Raw genomic sequence first — 24,423 nt, forward strand, 5'->3', positions numbered from 1 at the left:
TCCTCGGCAAGAAAGACTGATGTAATGGCATCAGCTGCCTTAATTTGTAACATTGATGACCTGATGTCAGTCCTGGAGTGATGGCAACCAACGTAGAAAAACGAAGCCTCTGGTATTCGGGCTGACTGAGGGCTACCCTGGCAGGGATAACCCAAATGTGATGACTGCAACAGTAAAACATGAAGAACATCTGTATTTACAGTTTTGATCCCCCCCCACCCCCCACACGACTTCTGAGATTAACCTTCAATATAGCCAGGTTGCCATCTAATGGTGATGGCTCAAAAGTACAATCTCACACAGCCGGAGGCATTTGAACATTACAAGGGAAGTGTTTGAGGACCAGCTTCTATGGTGGCCATCCTACACAGACAAATCCTACAGCAGTTGTGCCTCCAGTGTTCGCTTCAAATGTCTGCAGCTCTGACTGGATAACTTTACATCTTTGAGCAACACCCCAGTGTTATGAACACTACCACAAGATTCTGTCGCATGAAAAGACGAACATTACTACTCATCTGTATATTTTATTTTTATACTGATGCATGCCAGTCAACAGTGGCAATAAACCACCATACTGAAATTATACAAAATGTACAAAATTACAGGCAAGATGTGTTTAATTTCTATTACTCTTTTTTTTGCTACACACAAAAAAGATCTGCCCAGTTACCAAAGCCATTTCTAAATACTCTGCAACCTTTTCAGAAAAAAATATCTGTGTATAAGGTAAAAGAAAGATACTGGCTCTACCCACATTATGAATTAAAATACTTTTAGCTATACAGTTCACCAAAAAGAAGAAAAAAAAACTTGGATGCATACTTTTCTGGAGGTCCACGTCTCTTTTCTGCATCTACTACTGGATCACCACCTCTTCTCCATCCAGTCTCTGGCTCTTTCCAGCGGGAGGAATCCTGAAAACATTGACATTATCGGTTTAAAAAAAAAATCAAGGAAAATAAATTCCATCTTTTATATCAGTATATGATCACTTGTTTTTGTCAATGTTATACACACACTACCAACAAAATGCCAACAGTAATCAAGTCTGATTCTTAGTGCTGTAACCAACATCTACACAGCTGTTTCTTCCTATCTCATTCAAGCTGCCCCATGCACATCTGGCTCTGCAACACTCGTTCAAGAAACAGTCAGCTTTTTATTGGATAATTTGTTACTGTTATATTAAAAAAATACACTTTATGCATCGCTGCTTAGCTATGGTTAAATTATCCCTGGCGCCATAAAGTCTGCTGTTCAAATTTTCCCTTAGAACTAGCCAGTTTTTTTAGTTTTATCACTCAAATCGGTTTCTTTGAGCTCAGCACTTGTTCAGAACTCACTACAAGCACTAAATAAGCTACAAATTACTACAGCACTCAACTTTCCTCACTTGTCTACAGGAAAACAGTTTTTAGTAGTTAATAAATAAGCACCTATCTAGGCATGTTTAAGGGTCACCTCCTGGTTTTTCTCCGTCTACCAGATGAATCTGGGCATCTTGGGGCAATGCAGCAATTGCATCATGTACACAGACAACCTTCTCCTCCTACCACCCAACACTACAAACTGTGAGAGATGCACTTATATAGCCAAACTGGAAGCAAAGCTCTCTTCACCCAAGACTGGACTAGACAGGCAAAGAAGAGAAGGTAAACACTTGCACCACACTACACTCATCACATAGCCCCTCAAAACCTACACCACCAAAACACACACATTGCAACACAAAACACACACCTACATTCGCGGAGGCTGTCAAAAATCTGCTCAAGCAACAGATGCCTCCAAAGCAGAAACGCATGCAACCTCCACCCCCCAATACAACATAAATGACAACCCGCAATCTCTGTGTGCCACTCAACCACAGCCCACAAGGCATAACAACGTACCCCACATTCTAGTCATAGGTGACTATAGTCAGGCACACTGATGTTCCACTCGCCAGGCTAAACAAGGAGAACGTTACTGTCAGCTGCCTGTCGGGTGCCAGGATTCGCCACATAACACACGCACTCAGGTCACTCCACAACAAGTACAAATATGACTGTCATTGTCCATGTTGGTGTGAATGACCCGAGACGTACCCTCCCTGGACTACATGAAAAGAGCCATGAAGGAGCTCTCCAATCTTGTAGCCCAGGCAGGTATGACCCTAGCCCTCATTAGCATCCTGCCATCACCCAGAATGATACAGTACAAGGACAAAATGATTGACTTCAACAATTGGCTAAGTTTCTGGAGTCATTCTAAGGGGATCCAGTATCTGTCTGCCTGGGACGACATGATCGACAGACCACGATGCTTTGCCAGAGATGGCCTGCACCTGTCACCCTTGGGATTCCGGATATTGGCTAAGGCTCTTGCCACCCCTACAGTAACTTTTTTAGGCAAGGTTCAATGGCAAATTCACCACCGTAACAGGTACAAGCAAGCAAAATCTGAGGGTAATGCTACTCAATGCTAGAAGTTTAAACCTCAAAATGCATTCACTCGAGGCACTCCTTAAAATGGAGAACACAGACATTTGTGCAGTGACAGAGACCTGGTTCAAGGCTCCAGAAAGCACCCCTGCATTACACCAGGCTATAATTCATACCACACCTTTCTCTACCACCTAACCTGGACCAAAACACTAAAGGTGGAGGTGTGTCCATATTCATTAAAAATATCCACATTTCCAGGCTAGTTGCTCAGCATAACGCATCCGAGATTATCCAAGTGCAACTAACTCTGGCCAAGACCGCAATCCAAATTTTAACTTGCTATAAATCCCCCACCATGCCCCATGATTCCCACTCCTCATTTCTTAACATACTGGAAAATATTAGGGTACAACCCAACACCCTAATAATGGGCAATTTCAACTACCCCACCATTAACTGGGAAAACTACTCGTGTACCAACTCTTTTGCTCAATGTTTTCTGGAATTCATAAATTCCAATGCCTTGGATCAACTTATCCACACCCCCACCAGGGGCAGCAATATCCTAGACCTGGTCATTACCAACATGGGTGACCGGTGTTCCACACCAGAGGTCAATTCCTCATTGGTCAGATCAGACCACAAGCTAATCAGCCTAGATAGCCACATCCCGCCCCCACCCCCTATTAGGGAAACCACTGTAAAAAATGTCTCCAAAGCCAACTTCATGCTTAAGACAGAAGTGGCAAACTTCACAACACCCATGCACATATGCACATGGACAATAGAGGTACGACTGCTGAATCCTACACAAATGCACTTTATAAGCACTTACATAAGTGCATGGATCGTGCTATCCCTAACAGAACAAAGATGCTAGCCTCTAAAAAAAAGAAAGCCAATCTGGTGGTCCCCTGTCATAAACAAACTCTACAACAGAAGAAAAACTATTGCAAAGAAAGAGTAAAATCCCATGACTGGAAGAACTTCCTGGTCAGCCTCAGTAAGAAATCCTCCAAAGCTAGTTATGAAAACAAAAGTCACTGATTCTAAAGACAACCACAAAGCATTCTATAGCTGTCAAGAATCTCAATGGCAATACTCGGATCTGCTCTGAGTTACAGCACAACGGCACTAAATATACAGAACCAACGGATATTGCCAACATCCTGGCAGATAGATTCAGTGCTAACTTTACCCCACACCCCCTAAAGGGCCCATCTCTATATACCAGAAGAATGCAAAGTTGCTGTAATCACAGCTGCACAGGTAAAAACCACACTTTCCAAAGCCAACACCACAGCATCCATAGGAGCTGACAACATACCAGGCTGCATTCTACATCAACTACAGAATGAACCGACACCCCACCATGTTCAATCATAGCTTCACCTCAGGCTTTGTGCCTACTGAATGGTGCACAGCGACAGTTATCCCACTCCACAAAGGGGGAGCCACCACGGACACTGGGAACTACCGCCCAATTAGCCTAACTAGCTTGGTCTGCAAGGCCATGGAACTTATAAACAAAGACATTGGTGATCTCCAAACTCTGGACCCCACCCAGCTCGGTTTTGTAAAAGGCAGATCATGTCTCCCAAACCTGACTGACTTCTTTGAAGCAGTCACCAGGTGGTTCCACACAGCCTACCTAGATCTCGCCAAGGCTTTTGACACCATCCCCCACTCTGGAAATATAGATAAACTCATTAAACTAGGTATAAATCCCTATGCCACAAGATGGGTTGCCAACTGGCTCACTGACAGAACCCACAGTGTTAAAGTAGCAAACTCCAAATCAGACTTCAGACCAGTGACAAGTGGAGTACCACATTGTTCAGTCCTGGGTCCTCTCCTGTTTGGTATTTACTTTTTAGAAGTACAGACATAACACATAAGGTCTTTGGTTAACGAAGTTCGCAGATGACTGCAAACTAGGAGCCATAATCGAAACTCCTAATGATGTGGACATCCTACAAAAAGGCCTCACTGAGACAGATGCCTGGTGTTAAAGCCATGGCTTCAAGCTCAATACTAAAAAGTGCACCGTCACCCCCTTTGGTAAACCCTTGAGCTACCAAATAGGTGGTAGTCTACTTAACACCGAAAGTGTGATAAGAGACCTTGGGACACAGGTGGACAGTAGTCTCTCTTTTGACAATCACATCGCCAAAGTAATCAGGAAATCCTTCTATGTGGCACACCTCATCACAAAAGGTTTCTCATCCAGGAAAAAAAAGAGGTCATTGTTCCCCTCTACTCGTCACTCATTAGACCCATTATAGAGTACAATGCCGCTTATGGTATGTACCTCACAAGACAACAACTGGAAAGGCTGCAGAAATACCTCACAAAGAGGATCACTAGCCTTAAACAGATGCCCTACGCAGACAGTCTCAAAAAACTCCAGCTTTACTCTGTCACATAGCTCCTACTCAGAGGCAATCTCTGCTTAACATACAAAGCTATGTCAAACCCAGAGCTGTTGGATATGCTCCACTGAAAGAAATCCCAATACCTCTGAGCTACACGCTCTAGGGGCCTAAACCTTCTCACCACAATAAACAGAACATGCTGGAGGGATAGATTCCTGTCCCAGAGACTTCCCATACTCTAGAACAAACTACCTATCTATATCAAACAAAGCTCCTCATTAGCACTCAAGAAAAATCTTGATGATTGGATAGGAAATAGGAAATTCACCCCGGGGATCACCTCTGTGGCTCTGCTCGACAAGGGCACAGGAAAATAAATTTCTTGGGTGGCAAAAGCCAGGGTACCTTTTTGGCTTGGCTTGTACAGGCCCTAGGGCCGACAGCCTAGTACCTACCTATAAACCTATAAGGCATCAACAGTCTGAAGAGAGACAAAACACACAAGAATGTTTAGAATGGCTATTTATGTAGTGCAGTTGTGTAAAAACTTACCATAGCAGTAGATGACCTACTCACTACTGCTGCAGTATTTCAAGCTGTTGTATTATCTTACCTGATAACCAGGACTTCCGGCTGGGGTACCAAAGCCTTAACATTCCATGCAGCCATATTGTCCAACATACAACCTAAGCCCGTGGGCATGACAGTACACAACTGGATGTACGAGCATAAAAAAAAAAAAAAAAAAAAAAAAAAAAACTCAAGCTATCTCCAGGCCAGGATGCCTGTAAACACCTGAGGAAGTTAAAAAAAAAAAAAAAAAAAAAGGTCAAATAAGAGGGGAGAAGGCAGAAAATGGTTCCCCCTCAGTCCTACAAGGAGGAAAAGTTTTAAGAAAGGGGATCGTACATGGGGAAAGAATACTGCAACAGTGATCAGTAGGACATCTACTGCTATGCTAAGTTTTTATACCACTGCACTGTGTCCCTTCCTTAGATCACTGTCGCAGCATTCCAAACTGTTGGATGATTCTCAGAGCTCAAGTGGTGCAAGGAGTGGCAGGATGAGACACAGCAGAGCTGTCAAGCAGTCCAGATGACTGACCTGGCGAAGGCAGCCCTGGATTTGGAGGAAGTGTCCACTCAGTAATGCTTAGTAAAGGTATGTACCAAGAATCAAATGACTGCTTCTGGGATAACCCTAGAGCCTACCCCTTGTAAAAAAAAAAAAAAAAAAAACTCCAGAAGCAGCCATTGCTCAGGCAGAATGTGCCTTTGCTGGTGAGGGTAAAGACTTACCATAGTAGGTGCAGCAAAAGGAGATTGAGTTAATCCAGTTAGCAATAGTTTGCTTAGAAACAGGACTACCAAATTTGAATTCTTGGAAAGAAAAAACTGGTCAGTCCTGTAAACAGACTTGGTCTTTTCTAGGCTGAATACGAGCTGTGTACATCTAGTGAGCGCAGTACATCCTCACACACACATTTTGTGGTTCAGGGAGATTAATGGCCTGGTTGACAGCTCACTTACCACTTTAGGCATAAGATGGATTGACTCTCAAAGATAACACTGTCCTTATGGAAGATAAGGAAGGGTAGTGAGGCCATCAGGGCCTGTAGCTTAGACTCATCTAGCTGTGGTAAGGGCACCTAGGACTATGTTTTTTTGGAGTACAGAACTTGAGCGATCCAGATGTTGCAGGCTCAAAAGATGGAGGTGAAAGTTTTTTTCAGAACAAAGTTGAGACCTTAGGGAAGCAGAACATGTTTCCTAAGAAAGTTTTAGGAGGAAAATACCCTCCAGAAACTGTTTTCCCTTTACTCTGGACATCAGTGGGAGAGGGTTGAGACTTAAGCAAGCAGAAATTAAAGGTGTTCCCTGACAAAAGCAGGCCTTCGCATACTCTAAAAGCTCACACAAGAAAAAGAATGTGAGCACCTGTTTGTATAAGGTCCTGTTTCTGAGCATGACACCAAACAGATCCCCATTTAGCTGTCCAAGATTTCCTAATAGTATGTTTCCTTGTCTCCTGGAAAACCTGAAGCACATCCTCAGAAACTGATACTTGAAAGGGATCAGAATCTTTTCATTCTTAATGACAGGTTTAGGTGAAGAAGCAAGCCCTTCTGTTGTGCCAGCAAGTCCCCTTTGTGGGGCAGTCTATGGTGATGATCTCTTGGCTAGGTGGCAAAGAATAGGGGGGACGGGGGGACCACTGCTGCCTTGGCCAAAGGGAAGTCACCAGAAGAATCTTTGGTTTGTCTCACTGAACCTTTAGTAAGACCTTTGGGAAAAGAGGAAGTGGAGGGAAGGCATACAGGAACCACCTTCTGCATTGAAAGGACATGGCATCTATCTTCCATACTTCAGGAATCGACCTGAAGCAGAAGAGAATGCTGCTTATTGTGGATGAGGGCAAACAAGTCCATCTGTGGAATACCCCATTTGAGGACCAAGCCTACGAATAAATATCTGTTCAACATCTACTTGCAGGAAACTTCCCTTGATCTGCATAGAAAATCTGCCAGGAAATTCTTGCTTCCTTAACCAAGCATACCTTCTGATCACAGAGCCAGTAGCTGCAGCCCTGCTGGAAGCCTCCAAGGCATTAAACCCACCAAGGCAAGGAATGCTTGGCTACCTGAGAGCTAGAAAGTATAAGATTTGCCAATTCCCTAGTTGTACTGCTGTCTAGGTAGGGTGGACATTTTTTGTTTTAATAATTCCAGGACATTTTGATAGTATTTTAGCATATGAAATTGTCAGTTCAGAGCTCTAATGACTAAGGTAGCCGAAGTGTAGACCTTCTTGCCTAGTCTAAGGCTCTGCTCTCTATCAGTAGGAATGTTTTTTTTTTTTTTTTAGAGGAGCTAGTCCTAGCCCCACTTGATTTCTGCATTAGTAACTGTATTTAGAGCACAACCTAGAGCTGTTTACTGAATTTCCTGTTTGCACTTATTTTTAAAATCGTTTTTTTCTCAAAACTTGCATTTTATCTGTCTTTGGCCTAGCACTCTTGTGTGGGGTCATTTACTGCACTGTTATAACTTGTTGATACTTGTGAACCTCTGCTATCTCTGAAAAAAAACAAAAAAAAATCTTGCTTTTTCCCCACTTTTCTGAGATTTAAAAAAGTTCAGTTCTTGAACTGTTTGTAAGTTTCTTGGAGGCCATTTTTTGCTTGGGCTAAAGGGAAGTCTCTCTGTTGATCAGTGGCAGTGAAAAACATTGAGCAGCCTGCCTGCCCTTGTGGGAGTGGTTACTGACTTGAAACTGTAGTTTTATTGGCCATTTTGGGTCAATTCCAAACTCCTTCATCTTCCTCTCTTAAAACCCTCTTTTGCGCGTTTTTGTGCATAGCGCAACAGCGGGCAGCGCCGCCTAATTGGGTTTAAACTATTCCTGGCTCCACAAAGTCTGCTCTTCACTTTTCCCCTTAGAACTGCTCTCTCTCAATTTAAACACCATATTCTCATTCTAAGGCCATTCACTGGTCCAATTAAGTAATCCTACAAGTTAGCACTATTAAACCATAAGCACTACTTACGCTTATACTCCCTACGATTACCCTGTCCTCTATTGGTCCGTCTTAAATTCAGTTTCCCTATTTTACCCTAGCATGTCCAAAGGTCAGTCAATGGTTTCCTCTCCAGTCCAGCTGGTGAATATGGGAATTTTGAGGCAATGTTACAACTGTCTCATGTACACGGACAACCCCCTCCCCCTCCAAACAGGTTCAAATATATGTGAGAGATGCAACTATTTAGCCAAACTGGAGGCTGAGCTCTCTCATCTCAAAACTGGTGTAACCAGTCAGGAGGAGAAGGTAACCTCACACAACACAATTCCAGTATCACATAGTCCTACCACATCAGCAAACCAAACACATAAATACACAAAAACATACGCGGAGGCTCTAAATAAAAATCTACCTAAGCAACAGAGACCTCCAAAGCAGACATCCAAGCAAACGCTACCTCAAAACAAAACATGCACAACACATAGCCCACAAAGTCAGTGTGCCAAGCAGCCACAGCCCTTAAGGCTGAACACCACACCTGATACTCTTGTAATAGGTGACTATTGTCAGACACACTGATGTCCCGCTCACCAGGCTGAATAAAGAGAAGGTCACGGTGAGCTGCCTGTCGGGTGCTAGGATCCGCCACATAACGCAAGCACTCAGGTCACTCCAAAGCAAATACAAATATGACTCAGTCATTGTACATGCTGGTGTGAATGACCTGAGACGTACCTCCCTGGACTACATGATAAGAGACAGAGGAGCTCTCTGATCATGTAGCCAAGGCTGGTATGACCCTGACCTTGAGCAGCATCTTACCCTCACCTAGAATGATGCCACAGTACAAAGACAAAATGATCGATTTTAACAATTGGCTAAAATTTTGGTGTCAAAGGGGATCCAGTGTCTGTCAGCCTGGGATGACATGCTCGACAAGCCACGTTGCTTCGCTAGGGACGGCATGCACCTGTCACCACTGGGCTTTCGGATATTGGCAAAGGCTCTTGCCACCCCCCATACTGCCTTTTTTAGGTAAGGCTCAAAAGTCAAACCCACCCCCATAGACAGCACAAGGAACAAGAAACTAAGGGTAATGCTGCTTAACGCCAGAAGTCTTAACCTCAAGATGCACGCACTCAAAGCTCTCCTCAGTATGGAGAACATCGATATCTGTGCAGTGACAGAAACCTGGTTCAAGGCTCCAGAGAGCACCCTAGAACTACCAGGCTAAACCTCATATCATGCTTTTCGGCCCCAAAACCCGGACCGAACCACAAAAGGAGGGGGAGTTTCCATATTTATCAAGGATATCCACACCTCCAGGTTAGTGGCATTGCACGAAGTATCGGAGACCATCCATGTGCAACTAACAGTGGGCAAGACTGCTTTTCAGTTTATAGCATCCTACAGACCACCCTCTCAAAGTCAGGAATCCCACTCGGCTTCCCTGAAAACATTGGAGAACATGAAGATCTCTCCGAACACCATTATATTGGGTGACTTCAACTACCCAAACATTGACTGGGAGCACTACTCAAACCCCAGCACCTTAGCCCAAAGGTTCCTGGAAATTATAAACTCAAATGCTATGGAACAACTAGTCACCACTCCCACAAGAGGGGACAACATACTAGACCTGATCATTACCAACATGGGGACTCTATGCTCCACACCAGAAGTATATCCCTCATTGGAAAGATCAGACCATAAATTAATTTCACTGGATGTCCACATCCCGACCCCACCCCAACCCAGAAAACCACAGTGAAAAACTTCTCAAAAGCGAACTTCTCACTTCTCAAAACCGAAGTGGAATCCTTCAAGGCCCCAGGGCCAGTGGAAACTATGGCCCAAAGTGCAGAATCCTATATAAACGCATTATACGGACATCTCCAGGAATGCATGGATCATGCTATCCCAAACAAAACCAAGAGCCAATCATCCAAAGGCAGGCGTCCAGTCTGGTGGACCCCTGCCATAAATAAACTGTACAACAGAAGGAGGAAGCTACTACATGATAGAGCAAAATCCCTAATAGGGAAGGCATCTCTGATCAGTACTAGCAAAAAATTATGATCCATCAAAATCCTCCAAGGCCAGCTTCGAGAGAAAAATTGCACAGGACACCAAAGACAATCATAAGGCTTTTTTCAGTTATGTTAGGAACTTGGGATGCAACTCCCAGACTTGTTCTGAGTTGATTCTAAACGACAAAAAATACACTGAACCCGCAGACATCGCAAATATCCTGGCAGACAGGTTCAGTGAAAACTTCTCCCCCACCTCCCCCCCAAAAGAGCAAGTATCTATCCCGGCAGAGGGCTGCCTCCCAAACATCTCTGATGCTCAGGTGAAGGCTGCCCTCTCCAAAGCAAAAAAACACTGCTTCCATGGGACCAGATGGCGTCCCAGGTTGCGTCCTACATGAACTCCAAGAGGAACTAATCCCTCAAATAAAACAGCTATACAATCTCAGCCTCACTACAGGATATGTGCCCACAGAATGGCGTACAGCAACAGTGGTCCCACTCCACAAAGGTGGAGCCTCTACGGACCCTGGAAACTATCGCCCCATAAGCCTGACTAGCTTAGTCTGCAAGGCTATGGAGAGGATCATCATTGAGCTCATAAACAAAGACATTGGGGACCTACAGACACTAGATCCTACCTAGTTCGGCTTTGTCAAGGGCAGATCCTGCCTTTTGAACCTGGTTGACTTCTTCGAAACAGTCACCAAAGCCATAGATGAAGGAAAGGTAGTCCACACAGCCTATCTGGACCTTGAAAAGGCATTTGACACAATACCACACTCGGGCATCATAGATAAGCTATCCAGCTTAAATATAAACCCCTACGTCACAAGATGGGTCGCAAACTGGCTCAAAGACAGAGCCCACAGAGTGAGAGTTGCTGGAGCCATGTCAGACTTGAAACCAGTCACAAGTGGTGTCCCACAGGGTTCTGTCCTGGGACCACTTGTTCGGTATATACTTTTCCGAGGTACAGGCAAACGTGGGAGGACTATGGCTCACCAAGTTCACAGACGACTGCAAACTGGGCGCCATAATCGACTCTCCAGCTGACACAAACATCCTTCAAAAAGGTCTCACAGAGACAGATAACTGGTGCCAGCGCCATGGTTTAAAGCTAAATGCCAAAAAATGTATAGTCATACCCTTTGGCAAAAACAATGTGCCCACAAATTACCACATAGGCGGAAACCCATTACATACAGAGAAAGTTATTAGGGGACCTGGGGACCAAAGTCGATAGCAATCTCTCCTTTGAAAACTACATTGCCAAAGTGGTTAGAAAGACCTTCTACATAGCCCACCTCATCACAAAGGGTTTTCACATCTAGATCAAGAGAGGTAATCGTGCCCCTTTATTCATCCCTCATCAGGCCCATCATAGAATACAATGCCCCTTTTGGGATGTACCTTACCCGACACCTGCAGCAATTAGAAAGACCCCAAAAGTATCTCACCAAGAGGATCAAGGGTCTCAAACAGATGCCATATGCTGCTCGGTTAAAAAAACTCCAGCTCTACTCAGTTGCATACCGCCTACTTCGAGGCGATCTATGCCTAACATAACAAAGCTATGTCAAATCCAGAATTAATGGACATGCTCCACCTCAGTAAATCTAAATCCCTTAGAGCCACACGCTCGAGGGACTTGAACCTCAGCACAGAAATAAATAGAACTTGCTGGAGGGACAGGTTCATAACCCAGAGGCTCCCTTCGCTCTGGAATAGAATTCCAGTTCATGTGAGGCAGAGCACCTCACTGAATCTCTTCAAGAAGAATCTCGATAGGTGGATGGGGGATCGTAGGTTTGCCCCAGGGATTACTCCCGTGTCACTATTAGAGGCACAGTAAACTAAACCTTAAAAAGGGCACAGTATACTCAAATCAAGGGGTGGTGTAAGCCATACAGAATCAGGCTAGGCTTATAATTGCCCCAGGGCAGATAGCCTAGTATGAACCTATGAACAATGACCTCTGGATCAGCTGTAGGGTTTTTAAAAAGGTACTTGTGGGTGTCTTGCACCCTATAATATCTGTCTGGCTTCCTGAGGGCAGGGGGAAGTGAGTCTGGGGTGAGTGCAGATTCTAAAAAGACATCCTCAACCACATCCAAGATTGGGGGGATGGCCAGAGGTTTATGCTGTGGAAAGTCAAGGAATTCTCAGTCTCTTTTTTAACTGGGGGTAATTCTGTGCCTCCCAGTGAAAATGTTCCCTGAAGGAATTTAAAGTTTTGCCGAAAGACAGATCCTTAGGAGGGGAGGCAGCAGGAGTCATCAGCATCAGAGTCCTCAAATGCTGCAAAAGGCTGGTCTTCAGTGTCAGACTCTTCTAATTCAGAACCTTCTGACTCCTGGTCAGAAGGAACCCCAGGATAAGTGTCCCTCTTCCTTTTAGCTGGGGTGGTTTGGGTAGGCTGGCTTCCTCTAATTAGAGTGATGAAATCTGCCATTCTGAGAAGCTGCTGCAACTGTGTAGCAGCCTGGGAAGAAGGAGGTTGGTGGCTGGGTCCCTGGGAGGGGGTCTTTTTAGGTGTGGTCTTGGTCCTGGTGAATTCTGAGGCCTTGTACAAAGTTAGTCTAACCAGCGGCGTGGTCGTCTGTCTGTGCCTGTGGTCAGTCGTTGGTACTGTCTCTATGGAAGCCAGTGCCTGCGAAGCGGCTCCAGATCCAACCACATGACTGAAAGCCAATGTACCGGCAGGAGAAGGTGGATCCAGCAGTGTACTGGACTCCAAACGGGTCTCGGTAGAGGCCTGTGATGGTTCCTTGGCTGGTGTCAGGGGCTACAAAGGTGCCTTACTGAATTCAGCAACTATAGTGGGAGGAAGGCTAGCTGATTTTTCGACCAGAGTCGTCTAAGGGCCTAACTTTGAGGCCTATCCTTTTTGTTATCTTTCTTTTGTCTAGACAAATCAACATCCGCCTGACTGACCAACGCCATTTCGTGGTGAAAGTCGCTAAAATGTCTAGCTACAATTTCTGCTCTTCTCCCAATAGTTCTAGCATTAAACAGGGCACAGAACAGACATCCGTGGATGTCGTGGTCTGGGCCTAGACATGGAAGTCTCTGTGTGGGATCTGTTTTCCACAATTGAGACAATTACTGATTTTCTCTGATGTCAGACAAAAGCAAGAAAAGGTTCCCCAATGGGGTACTTCGCTTTAGACGGTTATTCCCTCACTCTGGCAAAGGGCAACAGATGCACTCACGAAACTGCTTCTGCTTCGGGCTCCACAGCAAGAAAGACTGATGTAATGGTGTCGGCTGCTTCATTTTATAGCCCTGACGACCAGACGTCAGCTTCAGTCTCCTGACAGCCAAAGCAGGAGGGAAATCCTTGACTCTGGTATTTGGGCCGGCCAAAGGCTACCCAAGCAGGGATAACCCACAAATGATGACTGCAAAAGTAAACACGAAGAACATACATGGTACCTCGGAGCCCCTCTGCTGCAAGGACAGCATCCGTCATATCCCCGTCTGCCTCTGGGGGAAGGCAGAATCCTGAGCCTTGTGGGGAAAGCCTTGAGACTCCCAGAACCACATCTTCACCCCATGCTGATTCAGGGAGAAAGATCGTTGTGGGGTTGAAAAGCAGATCCAGACAGCAGACAAGGTCTTCCCATCTTTCTGACTCTGGACTAATGCGTCTTGAATGGTCTTGCCAAAGAGGGTGGAACAGTCATAAGGGGCATTTGTAAAAGATGTCTTGAAGGGCTCCGAGAATGCAGAAAGCCAGAGCCAGACATGATGTTTGATGGCAACACCTGTGCTGGCTGCCCTGGAGGCACCTTCAGTGGCATGTGATAGGAGCCTCATAGAGGCGTTAGAAATAGAAGTTAGGGTGGCCATACAGGAGAACACCTTCTCGTCCGTCAACAAGGACCCTGGGGCAAACTCAGCAACCTCTTTGACCAGATTCGGCTGAAGTCTGACACGTGCCAAGTAGTTCAGCGTACATAAGGCAAACGTGGCTGAAGCATAAGCCCACTTTCCAAAATGGTCCAAGGCACCAGACTATCGGTCTGGTGGATGGACCATAGAGCTCCTTTGAGTAAACTCTTTCTTGGTGGCCACCGCAACCACCACAGCATCAACTGGGGCTCCCTTAGACCAATGCGGTTTGTTGAAAGGGGCGTAGAGAATTTTATCAGGGCACTTGGGAATGAACTCTACCACGTCGGGCTCCTTCCATGCCTGGGATAAAATCAAGTCCACAAGAGGATCGGTGGGAGACTACACCCAGGAGGTAGAGGGTCATGTGGCAAACATCTCCAGGAACAACATCTTTTCATAGTTGGATTTTTGGGCAGACCACCCCCCATGCGGACGTAGGATTTCCATAGTGTCTCCGAAGGAGACATCCTCTGGGGTGACCGGGGGAACCCTCACCTTCCTCTAAGTCAGTGTCTTCAGTGAGGGACTCCGGCAGGGAGTCCAAGTGTCTCCTTTTACACGCGTTTCCGAGGGAGCTCCTCAGGGGGTGGCTCTGGTGAGGACTCAAACTTCTGACCTTTCCTGGGTGGGAACTCCCTGGGGTGGAGAGTCAACAAGCTGTCCCCTGAAGGGGCAGGATGTCAGTCTCCGGACCAGAGAGAGAGGGAGCCAGGATAGACTCAGAGGAGGACAATGTCAAGGATCTTGAGGGATACAAGAGCACCCTCTCCACCACATCAAAGGCAGAGGGAGAACGAATCCTGGAAGCTGGGAGGAGTAATGACCTGCAACCCTCAGTCGATGGGGAAGCCAGAGCCAAGCCTCCAAGCGCAAAGACTTCTAGTGGAAGGCCCGACTTTGCAAACCTCTCAGTGGATGTCATCCGCTCAGACCCGGCACTGAGACTAAGGCTCCGAAATAGTTGGAGCTGAGCCACCCAGGCAATGGTGGACATCAAGGTAACTGGTATCGTTGGGCGCCAACCCCTCAACGCAGAGAATCCTCAGACCCAAAAACTCCGAAACCTGGGGTTGGATAGGAGAAGAAGCAATGGGAAGGAAGCCGGACTGCATGCTCCCAGCCCCTGAGGATGAGGGGGCAGGCAAGACTCCCATCTGGATCTGGGCCCAGATGAATTTCCTCCTCATCCTGTCCACCTCAGCTTCAGAAAGATTAAGAGTGGATCGGATGGAGGAAGCTACAGCTATGGGCCTGGTGAGGCCGATAAGGGAGATCAGCCCTGGGAGACCTCTGGCGAGAAACAAGGTGACCGGAGCCGAGGGGAATCTGGGCTAGGTGGGATTTAGCCAGGGGCTCGTCCGAGGAAGCAAGGTCAGCGGACCACTTACTAGGCCTATCCTTATAATGGTGCTTCTTCCCGTCCCCAGGCTTCTTGGGGGGAGGTTGAGTCTCAGAGGCTAGGGTGGAGGAAGAAGCAGAGGCTTCAGAGGAAGGAGGCTTTTCAAGATAAGTTTGTTCCTCCTGTCGATCAATGTGCGGGGGTTGAAGCCCGCACAGTTTAAACAGGAGGAGTAAGGGTGGGGTACTCCCAGACAAAATACAGAGTGTGGTCATCAGAAGTGGGGAGCTTATGGCCACACACTGTGCATGTCTGAAAACCTGGCTTGGGGGTCTCAGCCATGGCTATTGGAAACCTAGCACCCACAAACACACACGCTCACAAAAACAGGGGAAAAAGGATAGGATAGAATGAGAAAGGAGGTTTTTTTTTATGAAAATCAACACCTGAGCAAGAGGAATGGATAGAGTATAGAACTAAATTCTTGTTGTGGGATTTCCTTCCCTCAGGCGACTCGCACGTCAGCCCCTATACAAAAGCTTCAGCTTGGCTGTTGGAGCTTCGTGGGACATCACATGTAGGGCCATAAAAGTACAGTTTTGTACCTACCATAAATGTAGATGTTCGAGTGTATACCCTGCTCCAGTCATCACACTTGGGTTATCCTGTCGTCAGGCAGTCCCGCAGTCAGCCTGAATTCCAAAGTCTTGGTCCGGTGTCAGTTGCTGTCGCTTCTTCCCTGACGTCAGTGCGCCAGGGGTATACAAGAGGCATCCAATGCCATTTTCTTCAGTTTTTCTTGCCCCAGATGTCAGGTGCCCCCCCAAAATGGGGTCAGTAGATAGTACCAATAATAAAAGTTTAGCACAAACGAAACATCCCTCCAGCAATAAGCAAATACACCACAAAGGTTGTATCAGATTTTAAGGTACTGATAGGTTTTAGTTAGGTCAGAGGGGATGGAGGGAGGGTAACCTGGACTGCAGCAGGGTATACACTCGAACGTCTACATTTATGGTAGGTACAAAACTGTACTATGTTCATCGTGTTACCCTGCTGCAGTCATCACACTTGGGTAGAATCCCAAAGCTAAGGATGGGAGGTGGAGTCAAACAGGGTTAGAGAGGCTAGAAGACCCTGCAAAACTGCAGTAGCGAAGCCAGCTCTAGTGTTAGAGTAAAGTGGTAAGTGATGGCGTTTGGTGAGTGTGTGTACTGAACTCCAAGTTGCAGCTTCCAGAATATCCTTGGTTGGCACCCCCCTGAGGAAGGCTGTAGATGTAGCTGCTGCCCTGGTGGAGTGGGTCTTATGCTAGCAGGAACTGGTTTTCCATGATGGGTGTAGCAAAAATGTATGCAATGTCCTATCCATTTGGAAATGGTCTGTTTTGAGATAGCCTTTCCTTGTGATGCTGTAGCATAGGATACAAAAAGCTGGTCAGATTTTCTGAAAACCTTAGTTTTATCCAAGTAGTAACGTAGTTGCCTGTGAATGTCCAAGGAATGCAGGAGTCTTTCTCCTTTGTTCTGTGGATTTGGAAAGAAGGTGGGTAAATGGATGGTTTGATTTAGAGCCACACTGGATACCACCTTTGGCATAAAGGAGGGGTTAGTTCGTAGAGAAGCTCTGTCTTGATGAAAAATGAGGAAAGGCTCTACTGCCATTGGTGCCTGTAGCTCTGAGAATCTTCTGGCTGAAGTAATTGCTAGCAGCAGGGCAGTCTTCCATGATATAAACTTTAAGTCAGCTGAGAAAGCTGGCTCAAAAGTGTAAGTTTTTCCAGAACAAAACTGAGGTCCCAAGTTGGTGTTGGCACTCTCCTGGGAGGCCTAATGTTTTTGGCCCCTCTGAGATACTGCCTTAGAAGTGGATGTGAAAATAAGGGATCTGTGTTGTAGTGAGCTGAAATAGCTGAGGCGTGGATTTTAATAGATGAAAAAGAAAGTCCTTTGTGTAACCGCTCAGTTAAATATTGTAGAATCTGAGGTATATACGGCTGAAGGGTATTTTGGCCTTTAGCTTGGTTCCAGGCACAAAATCTTTTCTATTTGTCTGAATAGGCTTTCCTGGTGCTGGGCCTCCTGGCCTCCAGAATAACATCCATAACAGCTTGTGAAAGAGGAGCAGGCTGGTTGCATAGGTGATTTGCCATGCAGCTAAATTTAAGGTTTTGAGCGGGCTGTGTAGAATCTGACTGCCTTGCTGTGTGAGCAGATGAGGAATTTGTGGTAAAATCCATGGTGGGCCCTGGGCCATGTTACTTAGTAGTGGGTACCAGTGCTGGCGTGGCCAGTCTGGGGCAATGAGTATCATTCGGGGTCTCTCCATCCTGACTTTTAGCAGCACCTTTGTGAGAAGGGGCAATGGAGGAAAGGCATATACTGTCAGCTTTTTCCAACTGAATGAGAGTGCGTCCACTTTCCAAGCTTGATGGTGAAATGTCCTTGTGCAAAATTTTGACTACCGATAGTTTTGAGGGTTGGCAAACAGGTCTATGTCTGGGAGCCCCCATTTTTGAGTTATCATTGCAAATACTTGTGGATCCAGTTTCCACTCGTGGGGATCCATGATGTTTCTGCTTAGGTCGTCTGCCAATGTGTTCTTTTTTCCTGGCAGGAATTGAGCTTGTAATTGAACTTGGTAAGCCAGTGCTGTGTTCCACAAGGTCATTGCTTGCCTGCACAGAGGGTAGGAGTGTGTACCCCCTTGTTTGTTTATGTACCACATTACTGTGGTGTTGTCTGTCCTTATGACAAGCTGTCCTGGATGTAAGAGGTCCTTGAAGGCTGTCAGGGCATTCTGTACAGCTAGCATTTCTTTTTGATTGATGTGCAGATTCCTTTGATCTGAAGTCCATATGCCTTGAACGCACCGTCCTGCCATGTGTGCCCCCCAGGCATAGTCTGATGCATCTGTTGTCATAGTTTGCCTGGCTGGGGGTAAGGTGAAAGGCTGACCCTTGTTGAGGTGACATGCCTGGGACCACCATAGAAACTCCTGTTGAAGGCAGGGAATGAGAGGTATCATTGTTTCCAAGCTGTGGCTGTGTTGAGTCCATACGCTTTTTAGGTACCATTGTAATTTCCTCATATGCAGTTTTGCAAATGGTATTAGTAGTATGCAAGTTGCCAAGATGCCATGAAGCCCAAGGCCTGCAAAATTTTTCTTGCAGGGAGTTGGGTCTTTGTTGCCATTATTTTCAAGTATTGAGTTAGCTGTAGTTTGTCTGGCGTCAGATGAGCCATCTGGGCCGTTGTATTCAAGCTGGCACCCAGGAATGTCATATTTTGTGAGGGCACTAGTTTTGATTTCTTTACGTTTACTGTGTACCCTAGGCAACTTAGGTGTTTTACAAAAGTCAGATGTTGTAAGAGAATATCCCTGCTTTCTGCTTGGATGAGGCAGTCGTCCAGGTATGGGTATATTTGAATTCCTCTTTGTCTGCAGTATGCAATTACTGGTGCCAGGCATTTTGTGAAGACCCTGGGCGCAGTAGATAAGCCAAAGGGCAGGACGCAGTAGATAAGCCAAAGGGCAGTGCAGAGAATTGGTAATGGGTTGAACCTGCAATGAAACTGAGGTATCTTCTGCAATTTTGTCTGATAGGGACATGCAGGTATGCCTCCTTGAGGTCCAACGTTACTAGCCAAGCTTTCTTGCCCAACATGGGAAGAAGCTGCTGTAGTGTTAGCATCTTGAATTTGGGTACTTGCAAGAAGGTGTTCAGAATTGAAAAGGTCTAGAATGGGTCTCCATGCATTGTCCTTTCTGGGGACTAGAAAGAGCCTTGAGAAAAAATCCTTGGCCTTGCTCCTGTGTAGGTACCAGATGAATGGCTCTCATGTCCATGAGAGCTGTAATTTGTTTTTGTGCCTCTGCCCACTGATTTTGTGGCAGGTTTGGCATTCCTTTTATCCTTGGCAAGGTGTGGAAATGGAATCTGTATCCTTGTGAGATAATGTCTAGGACCCATTTGTCCTTTGTGACGATGTGCCAGTTGTCTGTAAAAAAATGCTAATTTTCCTCCCAAAGGAGCTGCCAAGAGAGTTTTGCTTGGCAGTTTGAGGTTTAAGTCATTGTGTTTGCCTTCTAGTAGTTTGGGACCTGTCTTCGCCTCCCTTCTGTATTGCAGTGCCCCATTGGCGAGGTTTGTAAGGGATTTGTGCTTGTCCTCTGCCCCTTTGGCATCTGTATTTACCCCTCTGTGGTCTGTCAGAAACTGGAAAGGACCAATTTTTTGTTGGCCAATTTCTGCTGAAGCGTGGGGGTTGTACCTGTAAGAAATCTTTGACCGTCTGCATAGATTTTGCCTTATCCTCCATTTTCTTTAAAACCTCTTCTGCTTTAACCCCAAATAAGACATCCTGCTGTAAGAGTGCATCTAGTAACTTTGCTTTAACATGATCAGGCAGAGTTTGTTCCTTTAACCAAGCATGCCTACGTATAACAGACTCAGTAACAGCTGGTCTACAGGAAGCTTCCAAGGAATCAAATCCACATTGTAAAGTATGTTTGCCCACCTGTTCAGCTGCATGCAACAGATCCTACATTTCCTTGAATTCATACTGTTGAGGGTGCGTGCTCATCTTTTGTTTTATTTGAGACATTACGAATTGCTGGTATTTCAGCATGTGAAATTGACAATTTAGTGCTCTCATAGCTAGAGTTAGCTGAGGTGTAAACCTTCTTCCCCCACCAATCCAGTGCTCTGGAGTCCCTTTCAGAGGGTACAGGATTTTTAGCCATAGAAGCCTTAGCCCCTTTGGGACCCTGGAAGTTTGTCTCAGGGTCAGCAACAGGGCTTTTGTAAAGGAATTTGTGAGAGTCAGGCACTCTATATCTATCTGGTTTGGCTGGAGCAGGAGGCAGAGAATCTGGATTTAGACTGGATTCTAAGTAAACATCATCCGCAATGTCTAAAACTGGAGGGATAGCAAGTGGTCTGTGCTGGGGGAGTAAAAGAAACTTTTGGAGCCTTTTCTTTGAGTCGGAGTAGTCCTGACCTTCCCAGTGGAAATGTTCCCTCATGGTATGCAAGGTTTCCCCAAAGGAATAGTCTTCAGGGGGAGAAGCTGAGGGAATGGAATCTTCAGCATCAGAATCTTCATAAGGGGGAAAGGAGTAATCCTGTTCTTCAGAGGAGCCTGAGGAAATAGACACTTGATCAGAGGAGGCATAATCCTCCTCTTGTCTAGGCCTTTTGTCTCGGGGGGGGGGGGGTGGAACCCCTGATTAAAGAAATCAAATCTTCAGCCATTTTAAGCATCTGTTTCTTAGGCATGGAGCCTTGAACTGGAGACTGATGTGCAGTCTTTTTTGGTTTTAGAGGAGTCTTAAGCTTGGCATAAGATTTTATGGTGAGAGTAGTCGGTCTGAAGACACCTTCTGCAACCGAAGGTGTTTCCGCAGCACCGGCTTCTCCTTCTGCAATGTTGTTGGTAGGGCCTAAAGAAAATGGCTGCGTCGGCCTAGAACTCTCTGCTTGAGAATCCAAAGCGGTCTGGGGTTCCAATTCTGCGGTCGCCAGGGGCTGCGTAGGCGCCTCACTGAAAACCGGAGAACCGGCGACCAGCCCAGCCGAGGCCTCGGAGTCTGGCTTGGATGTAGGCTGCCTGTCTTTATCTTTGCGTTTTTTATGCACGCCGGTAGTCGGATGCTCAGACGGCATAGTGTAATTAAATTTCCTACCGTAGTGTCGTGCGAAATCAAAGCATCACTTTATAGTTCGCTTATTGAACCTAGCACAAAACCGACAACCAGTGACGTCGTGGTCTGGGCCTAGGCCAGGTATACAATAAGAATGAAAGACCTTATGAGGTATTTGCTTCACACAAGAAATGCAATTGTTAACTTTTTCTGACATCGGACTGAGGCAAGAAAAGGCTCCCCAATGGGGTACTTAGTTTTGAAGACTTCGGACTAAATTCGATTCGAAAATCTCAGGTGTCGGCCGACCGGCACTTGCGAACTGCTTCTGCTTCGGGCACCATGCGGCAAGAAAGACTGAAGAAAATGGTGTTGGATGCCTCTTGTATACCCCTGGCGCACTGACGTCAGGGAAGAAGTGACAGCAACCGATGCCGGACCAAGACTTTGGAATACAGGCCGACTGCGGGACCTCCTGACCACAGGATAACCCAAGTGTGATGACTGCAGCAGGGTAACACGATGAACAAGCAAGGGCCTTAAATGTGACGTCTGCATACACAATCCCCAGAACCTGAAGCTCATCAGGTAGAGTAGAAGGCCCAGTAGGAGGAGGTGCCAGTGGTGTCAGGTATGGGACCTTGGGTTCTTCTGTAATATTGATAGGTCCAGATTGAAAGGAGTATAAGACTAGGACCTAGGGACATGCTGGGATGAAAAGGAGAATGATGAGGGGGTTACTGGTGGGTGGGAAAGAATACTGCAACATGGAAGAGAAGGACATCTATGGTTATGGTAAGATTTTACACAACTATTCTATGTCTTTCTATTCCTATGTTGCAGTATTCTTGTTGTGGGAGAGTACCACAGCTTAGTTGGATGAAAAGGGTGGCAGATGCAGAAGATGATTTTACAAAGCCCGGTAGGATTGCCCTGGCAAATCCTGCGTGTGCTCTGGAGACCTGGTCTAACTTGTAGTGTTTGGTGAAAGTGTGGATAGTGGACCATGTGGAGCTTCCATAATGGACGATGTGTCCAGACCTTTTGGGAAAGCCTTGGAGGCGGCCACTGCCCTGGTGGAATGGGTTTTACTCCCACAGGGGGATTTTTTTCCACGGTGGGAGTAGCAAAGACAGATGGCTTTCCTGATCCAACATGCGTTGGTTTGTTTGCAGAGTGCTTTGCTCAATGCTCTGGGATGGAAAGAAACAAACAGTTGTTTTGATTTCCTAATGGATTTTATTTTGTCCAGGTAAAATCTTAGTTGTCCGTGTACATCCAGGGAGGGAAGTATCCTCTCCCCTTCATTGGTGGGAGAGGGTAAGAAGGTGGATAGACTGGTTTAACTCATTACCTCCAGTACAGCTCTTTTGAATGTGTATATTCAACTCCCAGTGGGTGTGACTTGAACTTTAAAAAAAAATGAAGTTATCTCCTTACAGTTCTAACAAATACTCATTGACAGAGGTCAAATATCAATACAATTGTTTGCCACCATGCATGCTTCAAGATAAAATATTCTGATACCTTTTATGTAACATGGTTTTGGAATTACTAATGCAAATATGAACAAGCAATATTTAATGCCTACAGGCGCAGTAGGAGTTAACCGCAGAAATGCCTGGAGGCGCACTTGGCTGTAATGAGTTAATGACAAATCATTGACCACCTTGGGCATAAAGGAGGGGTTAGTTCTCAGGGTTAACCTGTCTTTGTGGAAAGTAGTATAGGGGTGGGCAAGCCATTAAGGCTTGTAGTTCCGAAACCCTTATAGCCACTAGTAGAACTGTTTCCCATGTACACATCTGAAGGGAAGCTGTCCTAGCAGGTTCGAAGGGGTGTTGGGTAAGTTTTTCCAGGATGAAGTTAAGGTCCCAGGGCAGAGGGATAGGCTTTTTTGGAGGTCTAATGTGTAACACCCCTTTTAGGAAGAGTTTTAATCAAGCCTGGCTAGCAAGGGTGGGTCTAGTAGCAAGCAGGCTGATATTGCGGAAAGGTGTACTTTCACGGAAGAATAGGAAAGTCCACTTTTTATCAGTGGACACACGAGTAAGAACAGATCAGCAATGCAAGGGTCCCTTCCCTTGTCTAGACACCATTTAGTAAACCTTTCCCATTTAGCTAGGTATGAATTTCTAGTTGTAGGTTTCCTGGCCTCCCTCAGGACTGAAAGCATGTCCTCTTAATGGTGTCTGAATGGGATCAAAAGTTTATCACCCACAGTGTCAGGGACATCTGCAAGTGTGGGTGGATGAGAGTTCCCTTTTCTTGTGTCAAAGTCCACCTTGTAGGGTAACTTGTAGTGATTGCCCTTGGCTAGGATTGTGAAGTAGGGGGAAACATTGCTGCCTTAGCCAGTCGGGAGTCAGTAACAAACTTTTCGTTTGGTCTCTCCTGATTTTCGGGAGGACTTTCTGAATCAGTGGGAAAGGGGGAAGGCAAAAAGAAACTTCCCCGTCCATGAGATGTTGAGAGCATCTATCCTCCAGGCTAGAGTGGAGTGGGTCTTTGAGCAGAAGGTCTGCAGCTGCCTGTTCTGGGGGGAGGTGAGCAGGTCTATTTGAAGAGTGCCCCACTGGTGGACAACGTCTACGACCAACAGTCCTGTTGAGTATCCACTTGTGTTGTGGAGAGGATGCCCTGCTTAGATCATCTGCTTGCTTGTTGCCCTGTGAGAGACTATAGGTTGCCTACAGGGACAAGTTGTGGCAAGAGGCTAGATCCCATATTAGCAGGGTAAGTCTGCACAGCTGATATGCTTTTGTCCCTCCATGTTTGTTGAGGTACCACATTACAGTGGTGTTGTCTGTTACTACCAGGGGTTCTTCAAATAGAAGCAGAGGAGTACAGGTTTTTAGTGTTATGAAGACTGGCATTTCCCTCACACTGATGTGTTTGGCACTCAAGGAAGGGTGCCAGTGAGCTTGAACCTTGTAAGATGCCAATGTGGCTCCCCACCCTAAATCTCAGGTATCTGTACGCATTACCTGGGTTGGGAGGGGGCTGGAGTGGAAGCCCCAGGTTTAGCTGGACATGTTGGATCCACCAGTTGATCTCTTTTTTTTAGACAGGGAAGGAGGGGGATTTCTTGCTCCAGGTGATTCTGCTGCTGGGGACCAAATGTTTTTTTTAGGTACCAGTGTAGCTTGCGCATATGCATTCTAGCAAGTGGGAGCATTGGTATG

General features: G+C 46.0%; 1 protein-coding gene across 2 annotated transcripts in view; it reads right to left on the reverse strand.

The window, feature by feature from the left end:
• EIF3A (eukaryotic translation initiation factor 3 subunit A) overlaps positions 1-24,423 on the reverse strand; it is a 1,696,172-nt gene that overhangs the window by 354,674 nt on the left and 1,317,075 nt on the right. For both annotated transcript variants that reach the window (XM_044055975.1, XM_044055974.1), the window contains exon 18: positions 826-917. In XM_044055975.1, coding sequence (XP_043911910.1) covers positions 826-917 — 92 coding nt within the window. The remainder of the gene's footprint in view (positions 1-825; positions 918-24,423) is intronic.

This window comes from Protopterus annectens, chromosome 14.part0 (genome assembly GCF_019279795.1).
Source record: "Protopterus annectens isolate FY-2018-M chromosome 14.part0, PAN1.0, whole genome shotgun sequence".
Classification (NCBI taxonomy): domain Eukaryota; kingdom Metazoa; phylum Chordata; order Ceratodontiformes; family Protopteridae; genus Protopterus; species Protopterus annectens.